The sequence below is a fragment of the Ruditapes philippinarum genome, unplaced genomic scaffold, assembly GCF_026571515.1.
Source record: "Ruditapes philippinarum isolate M1 unplaced genomic scaffold, ASM2657151v2 ctg4066_1_1_1_1, whole genome shotgun sequence".
NCBI lineage: Eukaryota > Metazoa > Mollusca > Bivalvia > Venerida > Veneridae > Ruditapes > Ruditapes philippinarum.
In genome coordinates, this window is record NW_026858575.1 from 16,080 (window position 1) to 35,190 (window position 19,111).

The 19,111-nt window shown below is 34.1% G+C and overlaps 1 protein-coding gene across 1 annotated transcript in view; it reads left to right on the top strand.

The window, feature by feature from the left end:
• LOC132753632 (uncharacterized) overlaps nucleotides 1-19,111 on the top strand; it is a 32,814-nt gene extending 13,703 nt beyond the window's left edge. Inside the window, exons 4-11 of the mRNA XM_060744125.1 lie at nucleotides 335-661; nucleotides 2,128-2,208; nucleotides 5,227-5,367; nucleotides 9,288-11,426; nucleotides 13,465-13,554; nucleotides 14,942-17,272; nucleotides 18,081-18,164; nucleotides 18,975-19,111. Coding sequence (XP_060600108.1) covers nucleotides 335-661; nucleotides 2,128-2,208; nucleotides 5,227-5,367; nucleotides 9,288-11,426; nucleotides 13,465-13,554; nucleotides 14,942-17,272; nucleotides 18,081-18,164; nucleotides 18,975-19,111 — 5,330 coding nt within the window. The remainder of the gene's footprint in view (nucleotides 1-334; nucleotides 662-2,127; nucleotides 2,209-5,226; nucleotides 5,368-9,287; nucleotides 11,427-13,464; nucleotides 13,555-14,941; nucleotides 17,273-18,080; nucleotides 18,165-18,974) is intronic.

Genomic DNA, 19,111 nt, shown 5'->3' on the forward strand with positions numbered 1-19,111 from the left:
CCTCTACAAAAGTAAAAATATGAATCATGCACTTAGTGTCAGGTCAGCAAGTATTATAAGATTTATTGCTGTAAAACATGTTTCAGACAAGTTCCATGAACTGTTACAGTGTTAGTTATCTTTCTTTGACATTAATTTTATTTTTGAATTTCCTTTACAAATGTGTATCCAGGCCATTAATTGCCCAGTTTTTGCGATGATCTTGTTAATAATGTTTCATGAATATTTTTTTTATTTGTAAATCTATACTCACTCACTCTTCCATACAATTATGTCAGTTAACTATTTCTTTATATTTCAGGCCTCCTTTGAATTTATTTATTATTTTTTACAGGAAGCAATTTAGACACAGGACAGAATTTACCATCAATTGGACACAGCTTACACTCACCTGGTCAGACTTTATCACCACTTGGACAGAATTTATCACAACCAAGACAGAATTTACTTCCTCCAGGACAAGATATAGGACAAAATGTATTACCACCAGGACAGAGTTTAGGGCACAGTTTACAACAACCAGGCCATAGTTTAGGACATAGTTTGCAGCAACCAGGCCATAGTTTAGGACACAGTTTACAAACACCAGGACATAATTTACCTCCTCCCCCACCTCTTGTTAGGCATGGACACACATCATCAACAACGGCATCACAAGAAGGTATTTCCATCTTATTCACATTCCATTTGGAACATGGTCTATATCATAGACAAACTTTTGTACATATTACCATTGGTTGCCTTCTTCGGCTTTTGTTCTCAAACACCTGTGAAGCTTTTGGTGTGGGTATTAAATTTCCATTCTAACATGTTTTTAGAATTTTAATTGAAAAAGTTTAAAAATCTGCTTGCTAGTACTGCTTGCTAGTACTGCTTGCTAGTCAGTTATTTGGTTGGTAACTTGAAGAATCAGCAGGTATAAAAGCAGACAGAGAGAAGTCCACTGTACCAATTTGTTGCGTAAAGGTTAAGTTCTTATGTATATATGAATGCTAAAAATGAATTTAAATAACTTATTTTGCCACTATATTTGTGTCATCCAAACTAACTTATTCTTTTTGCTTTGCTTATACTTACATACACATGTTTTGATTTTCAAGTTTACAGACATTTCTTTATAATAATTTGTGTGTACAGAATAACCTCTGCTGAGCAACTGACATTTAGATGAAAATGTTCAAAATATTGCAATTGTTGCTGGCAGGTGTTGCTGTAGAAATGTAAAAATTACTTGTTAAATCTTTGGAAGATTTGATGAAAGCTATTGCTCAACATAGGACAGCTCGGTAGAGGTTACCCTGTATTATGTTTAATACTTATTCACCAAATGCTTATTGCACAAGTCAGTTATAATCATCAGCCAGTCTTCCATCCTATGGTAATGGGGGAATTAAGCCAAGTTCCTGAAGCAATGTGGGGGGGGATTAAGCCAAATTCTTTGAGTAGTTAGGGAAATATTAATAAGCCAAATTCCTGAATCAATTTTGGTGGGGGGGGGGGGGGTATTAAGCTAATTTCTTTGAACAGTAGGAGGATTAAGCCTGAAATTCCTGGATCAGTTGAGGGGGATTAAGCCTGAAGTTCCTGGATCAGTTTGGGGGATTAAGCCAAGTTCCTGGATCAGTTGGGGGGGATTAAGCCAAATTCCTGGATAAGTTTGGGAGAGGGGGGTATTAAGCCAATTTCTTTGAGCAGTTTGAGGATTAAGCTAAGTTCCTAGATCAGTTGGGAGTATTAAGGTTTTTACATTGTCTGACTCTGTCAGTGTGGTGTTTTGGTTCTGTCTGTGTTTGAGTATGAGACATTTTTCATGCATAATGATTTACTGTATGACTGTTTCTGCATTATCAGGTATATCCATTACCAGGGGTTAAAATATCTGAAAGTTTAAGTGCCCACTATTGGTTGGGAGATGAAAATGCTATTGTTACAACTGACTGGTGCATCCAATGTCAGCTAATCTTAACATACAGTATTTTTAGTTTGACTCATTTAATATGAGGGTATGGTTATGTGCATCTGGGCTTATAAGGGATGTGTTAATGCTATCAGATTATATTTTGTAAGTTGCTTTTCATAGGAATGCATTTTGTTGCTAGATATTGCTTTATCCTTATTTTCTTACAGAGAAATTCAATGCTGCTATAGAAAATCATTTCAGAAGATCTCTTAAATCATACCCAACAACAAACATACCCTCTAGAAATGGTAGGTCTTCTCTTCTGGAAACTTGTTAATTTTATAACTTGAGCTGCAGCAGTACTGCCGTACCATCAACCATGATATGATTTACAAGTTTCAAGTTTTGACACACAGAATTTATTAGGTTCATGCACTTTCCAAACAAAAGACATGGAGGTATTGTCATGACCATCTTGTAGGTGTCAGCTATGAATAAGCTTTATGGTAGTTTTAGTGTATATTCATTTACTTCAATACTAACAAAGCTATATAACATTGAAACATCATAATTATGTTGATGCACCTTGCTGAGTGTTACCTGTCACACTGAATATTAGCTCAAAATGTCAAGATCACAGTGACCTGTATCAAAGTTAATCACTTTGAAATTGGAACACGTTCTAAATGGCATTATATAAGGTCACTTTTACTTAATTTTCCTTTGTATACTTGTTTAATTTACTAAAAAAAACCATCATCATAGATATTCACTTTAAACTTGAAATACTTGTTTTCTAGATTGATAGGACAGATAATTTCCTTTGCAGTTATTTTCCCTCTTTCTAGTTTGGTTCATACTATTAACTTATTAAGTTCTGAGACAAGTGTTTGAAGAGAACTGCTCCTCTAATAACTCTTGTTTTAGGTTTAATGTCACTGATTGAAGCTTTCATGTCCATGTCCAATGAATCAATCTTGCATGAATTTTCTGGGTAAATGGATTTTATAAATACAATTACTGTAGATATCTGTTGTGTTAGAAACTAACAGACTGGTGATATGGAAACAAATTTATTTCTTTAATCCAATAATGCTTTCAGATTTATTGATGGTCAGTTGTTGGGCATATTGTTTTGACCTTTCTCTAGATCTGTCTGTCTCTAATGACAACTTAAACCTGAACTAGCTGTAACATAATAATCGTTTTTGTATCAGCTTATTTTTGTGGTTTTTATGATCACCATTTTGAGGTGGATTGTTATATACAGACCCTATAATTAAGGTTAAGATCACATGCTGTTCGAGGTTAAAGATCAGAAAAATATTTTTTTTTGGTTTAAGGCATTGACAGTTTATTAACAAAGGTGTATATTCCATACATTCTATACCAGAGAATGAGTTGAAGATTGAAAAAAGGTCATTATGTCTCTGATTCAATAAAAAAATCATGTATCTGCTTCATTAATTTTCTCTTATAAAGTTACAATGTATAGATCTTATATATAATTTATATACAATCAAGTGAATGGTAAGCATTTATCTTCTTGTCAGGTGTCCTAGTACAAGTAATTAATTATTAGCTAGACTATACGGAGAGCTGTCCTACTCGCCCTGATATCAGCATCCGCATTGATCAAGATTTCTGATTAAAGTGCAGTAAAATATTTTTCACTATAACTTTGACATTTCTTAAGGTATCAACTTCAAACTTCAAATATATGTTCCTTATAATCAACCTCATCTTATGTGACAAGGTTCATGACTCTAGCACCAATATTTTCAGATTTATATCCCCTTGAACTTAGAATTTTCCTTAAAAATACTATTTTTTACTGTTACTTCTTTATTTCTTATTAATCAAGGCCTTGCGCATATTGCACAGGTTTTCCGGTTGAATGATTTTTGGCCGAGTTATGGCCCTTAGATAAAAAGGTGTTTTTTTTCTGTGTGTTGCCAGATACACAAAAGCTTGTCCGGACTACTCCTCATAAACTACTGGTGCAATTTCATCCATACTTTACAGGAATGATCAGTACCAAGTGCAGTTGTGCATATTGTCAGCATTTTCCGGTTCAGTGATTTTTGTCAGAGTTATGGCCCTTTAATAATTTTTATTTTTAAAGTTTGTCCGGACTACTTCTCTTATACAATGTACCACAAATGCAATTTCAATGAAACTTTACAGGATTGATCTGTAGCTTAAGGCCTTGCGCATATTGCACATATTGTCCGGACTAATCCTCATAAACTACTGGTGCAGTTTCATCCAAACTTTACAGGAATGATCAGTACCAAGTCTAGTTGTGCACTGTCCGTCTGTCTGTCTGTCACAAAACTTGTCCCAACATGAAATTGGCCATCATAAGGCTACACATGTGATCACTGATCGCTCTTGTTAGTTTTAAAGGTATCTACCTCAAACTTCAAATAATTATTCCTTATCATCAATTACATTTTATGTGACAAGGTTCATAACTCTTGAAGCAATATTTACAGATTTATCTCTCTTTGAACTTAGGACTTTCTTTAAGAAATATTATAACTTCTTTACTTTTTAAGGACCTACTTCAAACTTCAAATATATATTTCTTATCCTTACACATATGTTGTTTGACAAGGTTCATAACTCTAGCGTGACTATTTCCAGAATTATTCCCCTTGATCTTGGAATTTATGTTAACAATGTTATTTTTTACTATAACTTAATACATAATTATACATAATTGATTTTTCTTTCCTAGTTTTATCTTCCTTACTGCGTCCAGTATTTTATTAGTCGAGCTTCGCTGTTTCCTGTGACAGCTCTTGTTTATGGTGATATATAGTTACAGCTGTGGAAGGTTAGAGGTTAAATCATATGATACATATCTGCATCATACATATAATTTGTTACACTCAGTTAAAATGATCTGTCTGTTTGTTTATTGTTATTTTATGTTGCTTGGTTGGTACAACTAACTCATTTTATATTCCATATAACCTTGAAATTTATTGTAGTTAAATTTTTTACATGTTGACTGTATGATAGACAGAGGACCTCTATTGATATAGGGGTCATTAGGTCAAATATTTCAAATAGAAATATTGTTCAATATATTTGTGTTACTTTGTATAGCTGAAAACTTTTGACTCAACTGACGTCATATTTAAAATATTTGCTATTTTGACAAAATCAGAATATAAATATTGAACTTCAAACAGTATAAAGCCTGGTTAGACTTGCAGCACAGGTTTTTCTGACTGTATTCTATTTGTAATGACTAATTTTGTCAGTTTTAGAAGGTTAAGAGTTATGAATCATTGGGTATGATTTTTATTTTACAGTCAATACAGCACCACCAAGTATGGGTGTCAACAGTATGGGGAATAACATTGGTGCCAGTATGGGAACCAGCAGTATACCAAACCAATCAAATACAAGATTTGGATACCCTGGTCCCACAAGTGCTCAGCAATATGGACAGAGTATGCTTTATTTATCATTCTTTTATTTTTTGGGGAGGCAGGTGGGGGAGAGATTGAAATGAGCCGTGTCATGACAAAACCAACATTATGCGTTTGCGACCAGCATGGATCCAGACCAGCCTGCGCAGTCTGATCAGGATCCATGCTGTTCGCTTACAAACCCTATAACAAATAGAGAAACTGATAGTGAACAGCATGGATCCTGATCAGACTGCGTGGATGCGCAGGCTGGTCTGGATCCATGTTGTTTGCAAACCCATTATATTGGTTTTGTTGTGACGCGGCTCAAATATTGACTCCCTGGAGAATAATTCAACTCTACAAAGTAGACAACACTACATTTAAAACACAGGGAACCCAGGAAATGGGTCAATATTTAACCTACAGCCATAGTAAAAACTTGAGAATTTTTAGGCCATTAAAGTCATGTATCTATCTATCCTAATTTATAAATTTATGTAAGTTAATTGTGGCGTTTTGTTCTAAATGGCATATTTCAATTCAAATAGCATTATTTCATTATAAATATGGGATAATGATTACAAACTTGAATTACTTATGACAGCTCAATGTTAGAGTAGCTGTTGAACGTCTTACATCATCTTCTTTACGTGTTTTTCCAGTGCTACTATGAAATCAGTGAAACATTGTTTTTATTCTAATATGAAAATAAATGTTTTTTTTTGTGACTATGATATATATTGCACATCAAAGTGAGAAAGTATCCACAAATATTACAGTTTTTCTTTCTTCCCCCCGGATATAATGATAACTGAAAACAAACAAATATTTTCTATTTATCTTAAAAAATAAATACCGTAAAATCCTGATTTAACGCCCCTGGGAGTGTAACATTTTATGTTTAATAAAGATTTAAAAAAAAAGATTAAAAAAAAATAAAAAAAAAATCTCTCTTCAAACGATGTAAAAAAAAGCCACAAGCACAACATCACCCTGTCAATCCATGATACCTTTGATCTACACCATGAGCTATCTCTAATTTTCCTCCCAAAAATTCCCCCTGATGACTACACTCTGTTTATGTGAACTTTAAAGTGTTTGATTCATGGATATTTTTCATAAATGGAATGATATTGAATGTACCATAAATCTCTGAACAAGTAAGAGAGTTTCTTTATTTTCTTTTATTTTCTTTGTTTAAATTATACACCAGGTTTTCAAAAGTGGGTGGGGGCGTTAATTAGGGTGGGGGCGTTAAATCGGGATTTTACGGTATCTTTCACAATCAATATTTCTAAGATATTGTTTTGATTCTTTTCAATGACTTGTATTGAAACAAGATTTCCAAAATCTTCTCTGATATAGTAAATTATATTGTTTACATAATTGATGTATTACATCCTTGGTCAAATAGACCTGTATCAAGTCACAATTTTGTGGTCAGAATTTTTTTTAATCTAAGAGGTTGCTTCAATAGTATGCTAAAAACTTGTTGTAATAATATTGCCTTCGAAAGTTTTAATATTTTGATATTGACATCCCTTAATCTCTGAATTTCAAAGTCGTACAAATCAGTTACAAACATATAACATGATAAATATTAATTAATTGTCTATGTTAACATTATTAAGTCAGGGCAGTCTAACCAGACTGTACTGTGATCTCCTGAAGTTTAGAATTCTAGTACAGAAACCCCGTACTTTATCTGAATACATAATCAGGACAAATCTATGATATAGATATAGTGTGGTAGTGACTCAGTATTATAGAACATAATGAGATAAAAGCATGTGTTGCAAGTTACAAAGATAGAACAAGGTCATAGAGATCGTATTAGATAATGGTTTATATGTGATCATTCATAACAGAAATAGGACAACTAGTTGTTAAATACTGTAGAGATATACAAATTATAATTCCCTGTCACTCAGGAAGTTTTAAATAAAAAGGTATATATATCAATTTTGTTAATTGTCAATGTATGTTATATAATATACATTATATATACTCTGCCGTACCTAATTTTTGAATTATTGCCCTTTGTTTATTTTTACACTTTGAACTTTGTCCGGGACATAACTCTAAAACTATAAGAACCGTAACTCTGCCATGCCTAATTTTTGAATTATTGCCCTTTGTTTATTTTTACACTTTGAACTTTGTCTGGGACATAACTCTAAAACTATAAGAACCGTAACTCTGCCGTACCTAATTTTTGAATTATTGCCCTTTGTTTATTTTTACACTTTGAACTTTGTCCGGGACATAACTCTAAAACTATAAGAACCGTAACTCTGCCATGCCTAATTTTTGAATTATTGCCCTTTGTTTATTTTTACACTTTGAACTTTGTCTGGGACATAACTCTAAAACTATGAGAGGTATCAACAGAAACTTGGTAGGTAGATAGATTTCATTTAGAAGGTGTGCAGTGCACAAGAACAGTAACTCTGCTGTGCCTATTTATGAATTATTGCCCTTTGTGTATTTTTACACTTTGAACTTTGTCCGCGACATTTAACTCTAAAACTATAGGAGGTATCAACATGAAACTTTGTAGGTAGATAGATTTCATTGAGTATGTGTGCAGTGCACAAGAACCGTAACTCTGCCTTGCCTATTACTTGAATTATTGCCCTTTGTTTATTTTTACACTTTGAACTTTGTCTGGGACATAACTCTAAAACTATAAGATTTATCAACATGAAACTTTGCAGATAGATAGATCTTATTTAGTAGGTTTGCAGTGCACAAGAACCGTTACTCTGCCGTGCTTAATTTTTGAATTATTGCCCTTTGTTTATTTTTACACTTTGAACTTTGTCCGGGACATAACTCATAAAGTATAAGAGATATCAACATAAAACTTTGTAGGTAGATAGATCTTATTGAGTCGAAGTGCATTGTTAAAGAGCCATAAATTTGTCTTGCCTAATTTTGGAGTTTTTGCCCTTTGTTCATTTTGACACTTTCAACTTTGTTTGGGATATTACTGTAGAATTATAAGAGTTATCAACATGAAACTTTGTAGGTAGATAGGTCTCATTGCCATGATTGGGAAGAAGTGCAGTGCTAAAGAACCATAACTCTGCCTTGCCTTATTATGAAGTTATTGCCCTTTGTTTATTTTTACTTTTTGACTTTTGTCCGGGACATAGCTCTAAAACTATTTGAGATATCAACATGAAACTTTGATAGATAGATCTCATTTGGTAGAACTGCAATGCTGAAGAACCTAAACACAGCCTTGTCTAATTTTGGAGTTATTGCCCTTTGTTCATTTTTACACTTTTGAATTTTACCAGGGACATAAACTCTGAAACTATAAGAGATATCATCACGATACTTTAAATATAGATAGATCTGATTGAATAGAAGTGCAGTGCAAAAAACCATTACTCTGCCTTGTCTAATTTTGGAGCTTTTGCCCTTTGTTCATTTTTTTATATACTTTCCTGTGTCCAAAACCTTCTCGGGGAGCATCACCCGATTCAACTGGTTCTAATGTTTTGTAATGATATTTGAATTGAGAAATATGCCATAAAGAACAAAACACACAAACAAAATTTCATGCGCACATAGATGATACTCTATGATGTAGAAACCATTGATATTTATGCATTCTTTGGTTCCTCATGGTTTTTACAGTATAGTATGTAAAGTATTTAAGCCAAACAAATATTCAAGAAATCCATTTGCAATATTATTAGGGCTATATAACCTGTCAAATGTATTTATAACTCAAAAAATAATTAGCACTTCAGCTTAAAAACCTGCAATAAATTAAGCATCTTTAAATAATCCTTCAACACAATCTTTATTGTTCAGAATCACATCTCAACCGATTAATATTTTATCCAGAAATTCTGGCTAAAACATCCCAGAATGTATTGTACATAAAGAAGAAATAGTTTCAGTTTCACAAATATAAGATGATTAATTTTTTGTTATTTTTCCAGATTGGAGAGGAAGCATACCTAGTGCCATGAGGCATCCAGTAGCCATGGCAAGAGTTCAAGGAGATCCCTTGATTAGACAAGCACTTGGACACAAGATACAGCAAGATAAACAAATCAATTATCCTGTCAATCAAGGTCAAGGTCATTTTCCTGGTCAAGCGTGTCCCCAATATAGATATCCTGGACTGGCCAATCAAATGAATGCGCTGAGTAGTGTCCAAGGAGAGAGAATTGATCCTATATTTGCTAATAACTCTTTTCGTATGCCAAATACTATGACTCAAAATAGACCTTCTGTGAGTCAATCTAATTTTGCCCCAAATTTCACTTTTACTCAGATGCAGAGGCCTCAGAATTATAGTTCAACTGCAAACCAGTATTCCATGAATCCAAGTCTTCCTGTTCCTCCACCAGCTCACCAAAATGTTCCGAAGATGCTACCGACTGGTTACCCACGGCAACCAGGACCAATGCACACCCAAAGTCAAGGTCATAGCAGTATTCCTAGACAATCACAGACTAGCTCGTCTTATCCCACAGTGTCACAGTCATTAGGTAATTACGGGATGGGATCTCTGCCAGGTCATATGACACAAGGTCAAGTACCAATGGGAATGGCCGTTGGTCAGGGCTATCAAGGTCAAAACCCTTTTAATAGAAATCAGCAAACAATAAGTCAAGAAGATATTTATGCTCAACGACAAAATTTATTTCAAACACAGAATCAGCAGCCAACTGGATCAGTGAGTGGGAGTCAAGGTCTTGACATTCCAGTCAGTTGGCAAAATGCCAAATTAGCAGGTGTTGTTCAGACAATAGCCAATTTAGCAAACCTGAGTGACAGCAGTGATTCTGAGGCCAAGCGTAAACTTATGAAAATAAAAGAAAAATGCCAAAGAAGTGGACTGCTTGGCCCGAATGAGTCATTTCCAGCTTTTCTGGCAAAATATGCTATTAGAGAGAGAAATAGGATTTTAGGAGAACAACAATCACAGCCCTTAGTTAATAGCCCTTCTTTGACTGCTCAGACTTCAGCCACAGCAATAGCTAGATCTCTCACAGAGCCAATGAGAGGTGTTGATAATGCCTCCGCCATCCATTCAGCCTTTGCTATCCCGCAGTCCAATGATTTAAATGATAGGGCGGCACTAGGACGCTGGTATGCTGCACCATCAGCTGAAATGGGTATGTCCACACAGATTCCAATAACAGCAGGATCTAGTACTCTAGAGAAAAATATAGAACAAACTGTAGCCATGGCAACAGTCACTACACCTGCAGATTTCCCTACAAATACAAGTACTTCTGCAAGTCAAGCCACAGAGCCATTTGTTTTAAGACCGACAGTCTGCACAGAAGAAGTGATAGAATACAAGGTAGCTGATTTGTTACGGTGTCTTCCAAAGTCAGTGAGGGCACAAATAGCAAAAAATATGGAAGCAGAAAAAGGCAATGAACAAACAACAGTTGAACCTAATAAGGACACAAACCATGAATGTTCTGGTGAAACTGGTATCTCTGACAGAAATGGACAGCAAGAAATACCAGTGTTACCTATGTATACCACTGAACCATCTGTTGAAGAATCAGAAAATGTAGAGATGAGAAAAAGTGATTTAAGGGAAGGAACTGAAAGTTCTGATGAACAGTTAAGTAAAACAGATTCATTTTTTGATATAAATAAAAGAGTTTCAGATGAACTGGTGCTTGATTATCAATTTGGGACTCAGGATATGGATCCTGATATAGACTTCCGAAATTATCTGCCTGAACTCCATCTTCCTACAGACATCTCTGCTACACCATCACCTATGTTACCAGAAATGGAAATTCCATCCCATAAGGAACAGAGTCTCACTGACAATGAATTAAATGTTATTTCAAATGATGCAACCAAAGAGTTGCCAATCCATTTTCAAAATGAATTAGAAGATAATTCTAGTGAAGTCATAGGGGAGAAAGACAGTAATATGGAAACAGAGGAATTACCTGAGCCAACTGTTGAAATAGACAGGGATGAGGTACCTGTTCTGCTGACTAAAAAAAGGAAGCACAGCTCTATCAGTGACAGTTATTCAAGTAAACCTCCTGTAAAGCGAGCAAGAGGTCGGGGCAGAGGAGGTCACACTAGGGGAAGAGGTATTTGTTTTTACTCATCTGAGTGAGCTATTGTGATTGCCTTGTGTCTGGCTTCTGTCATTTATCATCATTTGTAATCATTCAACTTAGTCATCTCTTAAGCCCCTTGGACAATAGTGATGAAACTATACAGGAGGCATTTAATGGGTTTTCCATTATAAAAATTGCTAAAAATTTTCTTGACTGCTAGATATGACGGCTTCCAGACCGAAACATAAAAACCTTTAAACATTTCCTCTACTGCAATGTAGATTTTAGTGACACTAGATATAAATGATCATAAGGTCAGCCATTACAAACATTGGTGAAATCATTTGTCTACTGTACAAAATGGCCTCTTGTGCAAAAAAATAGTGCAAAAAATAGTAATAAACTTTAAAGGAGGTTTTTTCCTCCACTACTTAGCCAATGTTGATTTTTGTGCCCCGACTATAGGGGGGGGGGGGGAATTTAGATTTACCCTTGTCCATTCGTCCGTCCTTCTGTACAAACCCAGAGGTACTTGTGTGACTTGGAGAACAATGGGTAACAGTAAATTCTCTTTGATCCTATTCATTCCGTTTTTACTTGTGTGTCTTTTTTTAAGCCTTGTGTGACTAAAAATGGCCAAAAAAATCAAAGGAAAAGTCACATAAGAACCATTTTGTGAGTATGTCTGTCCATCTGTCCCTCCGTTCTCTTTTTGTGTTGCATGTAGCTCAAAAAGTAATTGACCTACAGTCATGAAACCTTACAGGAATGTTGATCAGCATGTGTCGTTGTTCACCTGGGTATTTTTGTGTGGATGTATTTTGTATTTTTAGAGTTATAGCCCTTGAAATAGTAAAAATTTCCAATTTTCACCTTGTGTCGCACATAACTAAAAAAGTATTTGACCTAGAGTTATGAAACCTTACAGGAATGTTGCTCAGCATGTGTAGTTGTGCACCTGGGTACTTTCATGTGGAGTTATTGCCCTTTACTAAGTAAAAATTTACAATATTCAACTTGTGTTGCACTTAACTCAAAAAGTATTTGACCTGTAGGCCTGAAAGTTTACAAGAATGTTGGTCAGCATGTGTACTTATGCACCCTAGGGTTTTCTTGTGGATTTATTCAGTATTTGTAGTATTTGCCCTTTACTTAATAAAAGATTTTTAGTTTTCAACTTGGGCACATGTAGCCAAAAAAAAAATTTGACCTAGAGACATAAGATTGACAAATCGGTGGAGTGTGGGGGCACCCGTGTCCTATGGACACATTTCTAGTTATAAAAAAGATATATAAGTTATTTTAGTTTGCTGCCAGAGCTTATAATAATACACTTTTAATGATATCTCCTTGTAATCTTCTGATCAGTTTTGATGATAGTGTTAATGAATTATCATTTACCTTCTAAAAAAAATGCTAAACTCATCTTCTAAAATTAAATGATAGAAATAAGCTTTAAACAAAATTTTCTACTCAACTACATGGATAATTTTGATTGATTTCTTTAGGTAATACTTTACACACATTGATTAAATAATTAGTCACTGCCAGCATGATAAATATTGAAATAAGTCTTAAAATAAAAACATCCTCTTGGTTTAGTTTGATGAAACTTTACAAATGACTTAATTTTGAATCTTGTCCATGCAAATCCAATCCTCATGTGAGCAATTAAAGACTATTATGGCCCTTTCGTTTGACTTAAAACTGAAACTTTTATTCAGTATTGTAGATTAAGCTTATGTAAACTGTTTAACATTGTTGTTGATCTTCATGTTTATGTTAAATGACTCACCACAATTTTGATGCAGCAATCTTTAAACTTCTGTTACATTTATTGATAAGCATGTTCATTTTAAGATCTTTTACCTTCTGTTACATTTATTGATAAATCTGCTCATTTTAAAGTCATTGAACTCCATTCACCTGTAACAATCATTGACTCGTGTTTTTCTGGTAAACTCATCTCCCAAATGTGAACTTCATCTGATATAAATCAGTCAAAGAGCCAAAACTGTGCACAACAAGAAATGAAGCTTTTTACGGTTTTCTTTATATCTTTTCTTAGGAAAGAATTGGGCTTCAAGCATTACACCTAGAAATAAGAAGAAACAGAACAAGCCTACAAGAGGCATGAAAGCTGGTGGAACACACAGAGGTTTGCTTTTATGTACATGTACACTGTAATTGTTTGTTTTGAATAAGTAAACAGTCATAAGTTATTAATAAAAATTTGAAATTTTTAGAATTTACAGATTTGCTAACCTAAAGTATAAAAAAATGTATTTTGTACATTTTGTGTTTGCTCTTTTAATCTGTTTGTATGTAAGCTGGCTTGTGCCACATGTAACAAGAAGTATAACAAGACTAGACTTGAGCCATGAAACATTCTAAAAAAATATATTATTGTAAGCATGTCAGCTATTCTCACCTGAATGTCAAAAATGTTCACTGCACTGAACTGTATAAGGTTCTAAAAAACTATAGATTACCTAAATCTATCGCAATATGCAAAAATAACCTTAACTTTATATTCTGTAAATAATGGCCCAGTGCTTAGTAAGATACCAAAATTTTCTATTAATGCCCTACAAAGTTGAAGATGTTAAGTCCTAGATGTCACTTGTTTATTTTTAGTGTACATTGGAAAAATATTAAAGTCTTCTGTTTTAAAGGCACAAAGTTATGCCTCAGAACATCCTCAGAAACAAATAGTTTTTCTTTCTTTAGAAAGAGCAGAGATGAAACTTTTTATGAGTTTTATACTGTTTAAAATAATGGACTAAGGGCATGTTACATGCTAATCACCTGAAGAAAGAAATGCGGTAGAGAAAATTATTTGTCCACAAAGTAACATTTTAATGTAAAGTTTAAACAAAATTGTATTTTAATTTCCATACAAAATACTACACCAAAATAAATTAACTTATTGCTTAAAAGCAACAGAAGCCAAAGACCAAATAAAAAGCATGAAAGAAATAAAAATAAAAGCATTTCAGAAACATAATGTGTCTCTAAATAAAATATCCATCAGAATATTATATATATCATTTATTCAAAGATTTTAAGATTATATAATTGGCATTTTCTTTGAAACCAGTATGCACAAAAGATGAAATATTTCCCTCTAATATAGTCAGTGTGTAATTATATTCCTCCTGAAGCAACACCTTACCATTCTGCTTATACTTGATAAAAGTTGCTGGCTCTACTCTTTTTCTTGGGCGTCCATGGCCGAGTGGGCAAGGTCGTTGACTTCACACCACTTGCCCCTCACCACTGTGGGTTCGAATCCCTACAGGGACTTAGGATTCCTTCATGTGAAGAAGCTATCCAGCTAGCTTACGGAACGTGGGTGGTTCTACTCAGGTGACTGTTCGTGCCTGAAATAATGCACGGAAGGGCACCTGAGGTCTTCCTCCACCAGTTAAGCTGAAACGTCGCCTAATGACCTATACTGTGTCGGTATGACGTAAAACCCAAACAAACAAACATACTCTTTTTCTTGCATTATGTTCAAGATGATATTTGCTTTCATTAATTAGGTCGAGGCCGAGGTAAAAGAGTTCGAGCGAGGGCGATCATTGAAACAGATGAAAGTTCTGCAACAAACACTGAGCATGAAAGATCTGAGTCACCCAGTATATCAGGGTTAGATGGTCAAGTCATACAAAAACCACAAGATCTGAAAACATTAATGGATAATCTACCTCATGAAGAGTTGGAAAAAACCACAGTCAGTTTATCAACATTAAAAATGATGCTAGCTTGGACTGAGGCTAAAGCTAATGCTGGTTTTGATGAAGAAGATCAGGAAAGTGACAATGATAGTGTGAATAGTGCTACTGGTGATACAAAAAATGTTGCTGAAGATATGGATGTTATGAGTGAAGTGAATAATAAAGAGCATAATCAGTATGAGCCACCTGTTGATGATATTAATGAAAAACTTGATAAAGAAATCGGTGAAGAATCAAATAGTGAAGAGCCTGGTAGAACGGAGCCAACTAGAGAAAAACAAAAAGCTGAAACTGAACTATCAGCAAAAGTGTTAGGCAATGAAGAGAAAGATACTTCATCTCATACAGAAATCAATAAAAATATTAATTCAGATGAAATTAAGGAAAAAATCTCAGAACAAAGTGAGGAAGCAGGTAGAGAGATTAAACTTGCAACTGATGAAAGTATTAAAGAAAATACAACTCTAACTCAAAAGGAAACAGACCCTTCTGATAGTGACAAATCTGAGAATAAAATATCAGACACTGAAAGTAGATCATGTACTCAAGTTTACTCGGTTACAGATACACATAAAATGACATGGGTCCGTTATCATGGCAAAACTGTCACCCGGCTTATAACACCGGATGGTTACTTTTTTATAATGAAGGAAATTTTAAGACGATGTTTTCGAATTCAAGAACCAAACAAAAGTCTGAAATTCAGTAAAATTGGAATTCTAAAAAGAAAAGTTTTAAAGATACCAGATATTGAGTTAGCACCCTTGTTTTATGACTATGTGGTAAAAAATTTGGTGGAAAGAAAAGTGATTAAAACTATACCAGACAAGTTTATTATTATTTCAGAAGTGGACGCTAACAGGTTATTTCACTTTGTATGCAAGGATCAGTATTGTGGAAATTCTTGTGTTACACCATTCTTTCAGAATACAGCTTCCTCAAGTGAGAAGCAGTCAGAAACTTCTAAGGAATCTCAAACAAAAATGACCAGTAAAAAGGATAGGAATCTTTTTGATTTTATAGAAAGTGAAACAGTCTCACCAAAATCTAGTGCTAGTAAGGCCTCAATGAAAAAGAAAAGACTCTCATCAAGTGAATGTATAAACTTGTGCTCTGATGATGAAAAGTCAAATGGGTATGACTCAGATAGAACTTTACCATATGTTGATGGAAAACCATTATCATATGATGAAATCAAAGGAACTAAATCCCTTACTGAAAAGACAAAGACTATTGTATCTGAATTAGTTGGTGGATCTGACAATTTGGAACAGTTAGGTAAAACTGAATCAAAGAGTGATAAAACTGCCTGTTCAGAATCTCAGGATATTGGCTCTCAAAGTAAAACATTAGATACAGGTACCTCAGGACAAGAAAGAACAAATGCTGATACCGTTGTTGATCTCCCAGATGTAGACTTAAGGACTTCTGAAGAACACTTACAAGAAAGGAATAAAGAAAACTTGAGTAAAACTGGTGGTGCAATAGATACAGAGAAATCAACAGGGGAGATGCATGAAAATGTTCATGACACTTCTGCAGGTTCAAGTAACAATGAAAGTCCTGGTGCTGCTGATGATGTAATTGTTATTGATGAGGAGGACGAGGAGGCAAATGTTTCCTTTAGTGGATCAACTAAAGATGATAACAATGTTTGTCAACTAACATTAGATAAAATGAAAAAGGAACTTGGAATAAGAGGTAACTTTGGCTCAAATAAAAAGGAAAAGGACTCTGTAGAATTAGTTCAAGTTCATAACATTGATTCAACTGCAGTATGTGGAGATAACTATGACAGGAGTAAACCTTTGACGAATGAAAGAAGACATTTGAATAAACCATCAAGGGCAGTAGATGATGAAAAGTATAGTTCAGACATGAATGGAATAAGTGCTGCTGACAGAGTTCTCAGATCAGAGAGATTTATAGATACAACTGTTGGTATAGATCTGACTAGAGATGATGATGATGATAGCAATGGGGATGTTACTGTAGGTAAATGGATATTTCCTGCACCACCAAAATCATATCCAGAAGATGGGACAAGGAAATTAGAAGAGGCAAATGAAACTTTGCAGAAATTAATAGAAAGGGCAAACAAAGCTCAAAAGAAAGAAGAGTTTGTTGATGTTTTAGGTAAGGATAACATTTTATGTTATTATACCTCACATAAACATTTTAACTATATATCCTAACAGACATCACATGGTGTTATTTCGATCTATCATCCTCGAAATAAATATCCCCTGGTCAATATAATTTTTTTTTTCAATATTCCTTAGGGGCAAGTAATCTATGTAGAAGTAAGAAAAAATGTTATTCTAGTTCTCTCACCAGTGGCCGCTTATATGATAAAAATAAATTACTCTCAGAGTAATAATGCATAGTGATGAAAAATTACATTAAAGTCTTGGTTTGATGTAATAAAAAAAAATTATCATGTCTCTCAGGGTGTTATTTCAGTTCTCGGGTTGCTAATATGTACGATGTGTTATTTTTATACTGTCTTTGTTTTATTGTAAAGTTGTCTTTGTTTTATTGTAAAGTCTACTGGTCATTGTCTCCCACACCTGATTCAGACATCATAAGGGGGTTATTAGTTGATCAATTGCTTGGAAATAGATAATTACTGGTTAGATATCCAGGGAAGCTTGTTAGATGGACCTGCTGTTGAGAAAATGAGATATGACCAAAAATTTGTTAAACTGGATTAAATACCAAGCAAACAAATTAACGAAATTATCCAGAAAAGGACAAAAATTGGCAAGAATAACTTAAATTTAATAAATAAATAGATTTTAACATATTATGCAAATTTTGTCTTATGAATATCATTTATTGGCATCCTTTTAGATTATACATGTTTTTAGTTTTCAATTTTTCATTGGTGTCTTTTCAAAACTTAATTACGATTAAATAATGATTAGGTTGGTATTTATTTCAGATACTGTATTCAAACTTACAGAACCTTTGAAGCAATGGACAGATAAACTGTTTGATCATTATGAAGAAGGACTTTTGATTGAAGGTATGATCTAAAATGTAGTATATGAATACAGTAACTAATTTATGTTCTTTTTGTGTTGTTATAAAAGAAAGCATATATATCACAAACAAATTAACAATATACCCCCTTCTACTTATCTACTACTTGTCTAGAAAAGGAAACAGGAATCAAAGGGGGGCGTCCGTGGCAGAGTGGTTAAGGCCGTTGATTTCAAACCACTTGCCCCTCACCGCTGTGGGTTTGAATCCCGACAGGGACTTTGATTTCTTTCATGTGAGGAAGCTATCCAGCTAGCTTACGGAACGTCGGTGGTTCTACTCAGGTGCCCGTTCGTGCCTGAAATAATGCAAGGAAGGGCACCTGAGGTCTTCCTCCACCAGTAAAGCTTGAACGTCGCGAATTGACTTATACTGTGTCAGTGTGACGTAAAACCCAACAAACAAACAAACAAGGAATCAAAGAACAAATTGTATGTAATATATAAATAAGAGGATACTGAACAAGTGTAGGTTTGATACTAGTAAATTTATTGAACAAAATCATATTATGCGAGCCTCTGGCAAGCATAATATTGTGTTATTCACAAGTTCAATTTTGGGTTTATGTGATAAAAAGATTTAGTAATAAAATTTGTATTGAATCTTTAGATGTTGCACATTTAGTCTTGTTCCTAAAATCTACAAGTGGCAAATATATACAACAATAATTGCATTGATTTTTTATCACATTATATATAATTACAAATGAACATGAATTATGCAGCATACTGACTGCCCCATATATCTTAATATACTTTAATAGTAACTTTATTATAATATGTTTGTATTACAGCTCAGAGACTAAAGTCCCTGGATGAACTACAGTTAACTGATATCCCTGAAACAATAAACCTTGATGATGACGATGGTGGGTGTACTTCTACTGATGGTCTACAGACATTTGAGTTAAATTGTTTCAGAGATAAATAA